The sequence below is a fragment of the Apium graveolens genome, chromosome 9 (assembly GCF_009905375.1).
Source record: "Apium graveolens cultivar Ventura chromosome 9, ASM990537v1, whole genome shotgun sequence".
In the NCBI taxonomy this organism is placed as follows: domain Eukaryota; kingdom Viridiplantae; phylum Streptophyta; class Magnoliopsida; order Apiales; family Apiaceae; genus Apium; species Apium graveolens.
The window spans coordinates 161,718,847-161,724,512 of NC_133655.1; the positions used below are offsets into that span (position 1 = coordinate 161,718,847).

General features: G+C 38.0%; 1 protein-coding gene across 2 annotated transcripts; it reads left to right on the forward strand.

Annotated features, from left to right (window-relative positions):
* The first annotated feature begins 2,444 nt into the window (after positions 1 to 2,444).
* LOC141683328 (tubulin alpha-6 chain) lies at positions 2,445 to 5,414 on the forward strand. Of its 2 annotated transcripts, XM_074488023.1 has the most exons (6): positions 2,445 to 2,671; positions 3,145 to 3,359; positions 3,458 to 3,657; positions 3,975 to 4,483; positions 4,871 to 4,991; positions 5,077 to 5,414. In XM_074488023.1, exons 1-6 carry the CDS (start codon positions 2,559 to 2,561, stop codon positions 5,206 to 5,208), a joined length of 1,290 nt encoding a protein of 429 aa, XP_074344124.1. In that variant the 5' UTR covers positions 2,445 to 2,558; the 3' UTR covers positions 5,209 to 5,414. The 2 variants fall into 2 exon arrangements, with proteins under 2 accessions (XP_074344124.1, XP_074344123.1); XM_074488022.1 differs by having other exon boundaries at positions 2,457 to 2,671; positions 4,871 to 5,414.
* Positions 5,415 to 5,666: the final 252 nt, after the last annotated feature.

Here is a 5,666-nt window from a genome sequence, read left to right on the forward strand (position 1 = left end):
TCGTAGCAGACCCCTGAGGAACTCTAGGACAATCATGGGATTAATTCCATGGGTAACTAATAGTGAGAGTAGCTTAGTAAAGAGCACAAAGGACTTGACCCTGAGTAAGAGGTTCTACAAAAATAAATTGGAGCAAGCACCCCTGGTCAGCACGGAGCAGGAGGACCTACTTCGGGCCGACCAGCAGGTGGCTGACCTCCCTAGGCAGAGCAGCCCACATGCAAAGGCATGTGGCAGAGCAGAGCCTTCTGCAGTAGAAGGTTCTACTCGGCCCCGGTGACCCCTCGCGAATTTTTTTTATTTTTTTGGAAAAAATCAGAATAAAATTGAAAATTTTAAATTTTCAGGATTTTTAGATTAAGCCCATATAAGGGTCGATTAGTGAAAAATAACCTAGATTAGGGCCGATTAGTGTATATTAAGGGTAATTAACCTAAGTCAGGAGGAATTAGTGACTTGTGTGATAAAATTAGCCCAGATTATGGACGTTTAACCTATTCACTCTTGTAATTACTGTGAATTAGTTATAATTAGCATTTTATGCATGCTGATTAGTCCCAATTAGCCTCGATTAGGGCATATTAGCCCCGATTAAGGCCAATTAATGTGTTTTAGCTTAAAATTAGGCTATTTTAAGCCTAGTTAACAGCTTGTACATGGAAATTAGCCCTGATTAGGACCGATTAGACTCGATTAGGGCTAGTTAGCGGCTTTCATCATATAATTAACCTTGACAAATGTTAAGGGGTGATAAATGCTCGCTTTTTAGTCCTGATTAGGACATTTTAGTGTTAAACACTATCCAAATAGTATATGCAAAGGTCTTAAGTGTGTATTCTCACACTAATAAGTCGTTGTAAATGTGTAGGTCGCTTCAGATTTTATGATAAAACGACGATACCCATGAATGACCGATACCCATGAAGGGCCGATACCCGAGAAGGGCCAAAAGTACCCCGAGTCGCGAAAAGACCATTATAACTTCCACGAAAACTCGAGCAGTATTCACGGAAGTTGGGGGGCAAATGATATGGATAGAAAATACATCATAAAGACACATTAAATGTTGCATTAATTACACTTGGACTTTTTTGTCTAAAATCCAGTACACACCTGTCTGATCCGAGCTCGTTACAGACCCCAAACAACCCATGTAGACAAGGCCCGCCAACTGATGTCGTCAAAGTCTACGAACACAAGCTGTTCACAGACTAGGCCCAATACGGCTGGAAGAGCGGAGACATGTGTTCTAAACGAACTCAAAGTCCTACACAGAAGGTTCCAGAGTTCCTTCACTTATAAGACTCCTAATCACCATCTAAGTTGGAGACTTGTCCCCCAAGTCTCCCAACACAAGTCTAACCCTACACTCACCTCTATATAAAGGGCTCTACCCCTCAACCTAGAATTACGATTTTGGCTTGATTCTCTATCACATAGAGATACGTAGGCATCTTGAAAGGACCGATAGTCTCAAATGCATGAGAAACCATTAAACCTCGAAGCTCACAAACCATAGCATTAAATACTAACACACACCGATTTTTATTCCACAACAGGTCCAAAATACCTATTTACACGAGAGAGGGACCTAAATACTAACTAAACACACATCTTTCAGGGACGTATAGAAAAAATGAAAAATACGCATTCTACAAATGCGTATCAGCCTTTACGTATTTTGTTGAAGAGTATCTGCACTTTTATATTAAATTTTACTAAAGATACGCATTCTACGTATGTGTATTGCCTGACGCATCGGGAGAATACTTATTGTGTATTAATAGTGTTTTTTAAACTTTTTCCCCAAACTCACCGATTGAAATTTAAGGAAAGAAACACGTTAGGCATGCGCATCTTATGCGCTTTTTTAAATTGTGTATTTTTTGATGTGTCTCGTTATGCACATTTTTAAATTGTGTATTTTTTGATACACATGTGTCGCATGTAAATCTAATCAGGATTTTGGGCCATCAGTTTTGATTATCACCATTTTGGGGCATAATAGTTATAAAATATTACGTGACATATTAATATTTTCTAAATAAAATATACTCCATGCATTCAAATCAATAACAATAATTAAATTATTTCATATTATAATATTAGTTGGGTAAAACCAATAGTCTGCGAACCACGTGAACCAAGGTAAACTGTATTTAAGCGACAAACTCTGACTCATGAGACATAATTATAAATTCGTCTCTCGTGAGATTCGAACATTCGAACATGTGACCAAAAGAATAGTTATCCCCTTTTTAACCAACTGAGTCAACCATTACGGGCATATACGGTGAATTTTGATTTACACATATGGGGTAATTTCCCTACGAGTTTTAAGAAAATATTTGGGGTCATATTTTATATGGATTTATGGGCGAATTTTTTCATAAATGGTCCGATTTATTAGAGTGTGCCCTAACAATTGGGGAGTAGTGTACTCACTAAACAGAGCGGCGGTAGTTTTGAATGATATAAAAACACACACAGTTATAGAGAAAGAGAGAACATACTTGTTGTGTAGCAAATAGTATAACAGAGAGAGAGAGAGAGAGAGGATGAGAGAGATAATAAGCATTCACATCGGACAGGCCGGTATTCAAGTCGGAAACTCATGCTGGGAACTCTACTGTCTCGAACATGGCATTCAGCCCGACGGCAACATGCCTAGGTTTCTTTCCCTTTCCTCATTACTACTTCCTTCATTTAATGAACTTTAAATAGTTTTATAAATTAAGATCCCCATTTTGTTATTTGTACTTTGGATCTGTCTTAATTGATATGTTAACCTTCTTTAATTTCTCGTTTCTTTTACATTTCTTGTTACTTCACTTACTCTTGCCGCTGGATCTGGCTTCATTTCTTTAGATCTGTTGTTTCTTTTTGTGTTATTTAAATCATACTTAACTAAGTGGAGTTTTGCTTACTACATTTTCATCTAGTTCTTTCCCACTTCAGATCTACTATTTCTTTAAATTGCTCTTTTAATTAATCCAAAGCTGTACTCACATTTTTTATTTCAAATATTTATTTCCCACCTACTTAGGTACAAAGTAAAAAAAGGGTTGGATCCCCTTCATTGTGTTGTTGATGGAAGGCGGAATTTCAAAGGTTATTTATATTGCGTTTTGTTTGTGTTTACAGTGATAACACAGTTGGTGTAGAGCATGATGCTTTCAACACTTTCTTTAGCGAGACCGGATCTGGAAAGCATGTTCCCAGAGCTATATTTGTTGATCTTGAACCTACTGTCATTGATGAAGTCAGGACTGGGTCGTACCGCCAGCTTTTTCATCCTGAACAACTTATCTCCGGAAAGGAAGATGCTGCTAATAATTTCGCAAGGGGACACTACACAGGTAGATCGCGTAGTGTATAATATGTGAGTCACTTATCTATGTGTGTGTTTGTTCATTATTGCCTAACCTTCAGTTTGTTGGTTTGTATTTTTGGACAGTTGGGAAGGAAATTGTTGACCTTTGTCTTGACCGAGTCAGGAAGTTGGCTGATAACTGCACTGGTCTACAAGGCTTTTTGGTGTTCAATGCTGTTGGTGGTGGTACCGGTTCTGGTCTAGGGTCCCTGTTGCTGGAACGCCTCTCAGTTGACTATGGAAAGAAGTCTAAGCTTGGATTCACCATTTATCCTTCTCCTCAGGTGCTTATTAATTTGCTCCTGTTTCATTATACCATGTTGATCGTCAGCGCATTAACTCTCTTCACTTGTGTTTGTCGTTTCACTCTTGGTCGTCTTTCTTGTTTCCTTTCCATTATCTGTTTCTTATTAATATGCTCCAGATCATTAGTCTATATAAATAAAAATAGTACCTGAAAGTTTAACAACACAAAATTTATATACTAACCTATGTATACAAAAGATGCGAATTCTCATGAAAACTGCTAATACATGCTATGATCGACCAATTAATGTTCCACCGTGTTGTTGTATATGACTTGACTGACTGTTGATTGCAGGTCTCAACTGCAGTTGTGGAGCCATACAATAGTGTACTCTCTACGCATTCCCTTCTGGAGCACACTGATGTAGCTGTGCTTTTGGATAATGAAGCTATATATGACATATGCAGGCGGTCCCTGGATATTGAGAGGCCTACCTATACCAATTTGAATCGCTTGATTTCTCAAGTCATATCTTCATTGACTACATCTTTGAGGTTTGATGGAGCCATTAATGTTGACATTACAGAATTCCAGACCAATCTTGTACCATATCCTCGAATTCATTTTATGCTTTCATCATATGCTCCTGTGATCTCTGCTGAGAAAGCATACCATGAACAGTTATCTATCCCTGAAATTACGAATGCAGTCTTTGAGCCCTCAAGTATGATGGCAAAATGTGATCCACGACATGGGAAGTATATGGCCTGTTGTTTGATGTACCGCGGGGATGTTGTACCAAAGGATGTCAATGCTGCTGTTGCCACTATCAAAACCAAACGAACTGTGCAGTTTGTTGACTGGTAAATATGATACTTCTAAATCAATTTTCTGAGACTTCTATTGGATTTAATGAATCTGAACTAGTGATCATAGGGTATGTCGGGGTCTCTTTCACAGAACACATATTCTTGGTTTGTGATTGCTGTTAGTATGGGGGGGGGGGGTTGAAACATAGGATTAATTGTGCCTGGATTTCTATGATAAAAAAATGTGTATTAGGTTACTCCTTTTAGAAGATGAACGATAGATTTCTGGCAGCAGATTTATAAGTTTCTATATCTTGTTTAATAGCACAAGTCTAATAATTTCTTATTAGTAATGTAACTGTATAAAAACACAGATTGATATACGACATGGTTTTGCCACCAATTTGGCTTTATCTGATATGAAGGTGTCTTGATTCACAGGTGTCCTACTGGTTTCAAATGTGGTATCAACTATCAAGCTCCAACAGTGGTTCCTGGAGGTGATCTTGCCAAGGTGCAGCGAGCTGTATGCATGATCAGCAACAACACAGCAGTTGCAGAAGTGTTTTCACGTATCGATCACAAATTCGATCTAATGTATTCAAAGAGAGCATTTGTTCATTGGTATGTTGGCGAAGGTATGGAAGAAGGAGAGTTCTCTGAAGCCCGTGAAGATCTTGCCGCTCTTGAGAAAGATTATGAGGAAGTTGGTGCTGAAGGTGTGGATGATGAAGAAGAGGGTGACGATTATTGATTTACTTGTTTCTGCATGTTTTTGAGCTACTTAAATTGGCCTTGTGCTTATGCCCTTGTCTCTTTCTTTTGTGCATTCTCGTGTGCTACCACTCTGTGACTGTCCTTTTGATGTAATATTGTCCAGACTGTGTTTTTAATTGTTCAATTTGTGCCATATTTACATATTAATGTTCCTAGACTGTGGACTTCAAAAACATGGAAAATTAGTATTATCACTTTCCTTCTAATATATTTCATCGGCTAATATTTAGTTGCCTAGGCCTTGTCACATTACATGTATCACCGTTCACCAGTGGTATGTATATGTTAGGTCACACACACTGTTAGAGGGGTGAATACAGTGTATAGTATACTCAAATCGAACTTAAAGAACTTGAGTAACAGAAAACAAACTTTATTGAAACAATAAACTCTGTTACAATATGAAACTGTTACCTCTCAGTGATGAACAAATATTACGAGAGCTGCTAGAGTTATATAT

What these genes read in the sequence shown, in the direction of transcription:
- LOC141683328 (XM_074488022.1), top strand. Translation starts at nt 2,559, where the DNA reads ATGAGAGAGATAATAAGCATTCACATCGGACAGGCCGGTATTCAAGTC. An exon ending in CCCGACGGCAACATGCCTAG is followed by an intron (nt 2,672 to 3,144) that starts GTTTCTTTCCCT and finishes TTGTGTTTACAG; the next exon opens with TGATAACACAGTTGGTGTAG. An exon ending in CGCAAGGGGACACTACACAG is followed by an intron (nt 3,360 to 3,457) that starts GTAGATCGCGTA and finishes ATTTTTGGACAG; the next exon opens with TTGGGAAGGAAATTGTTGAC.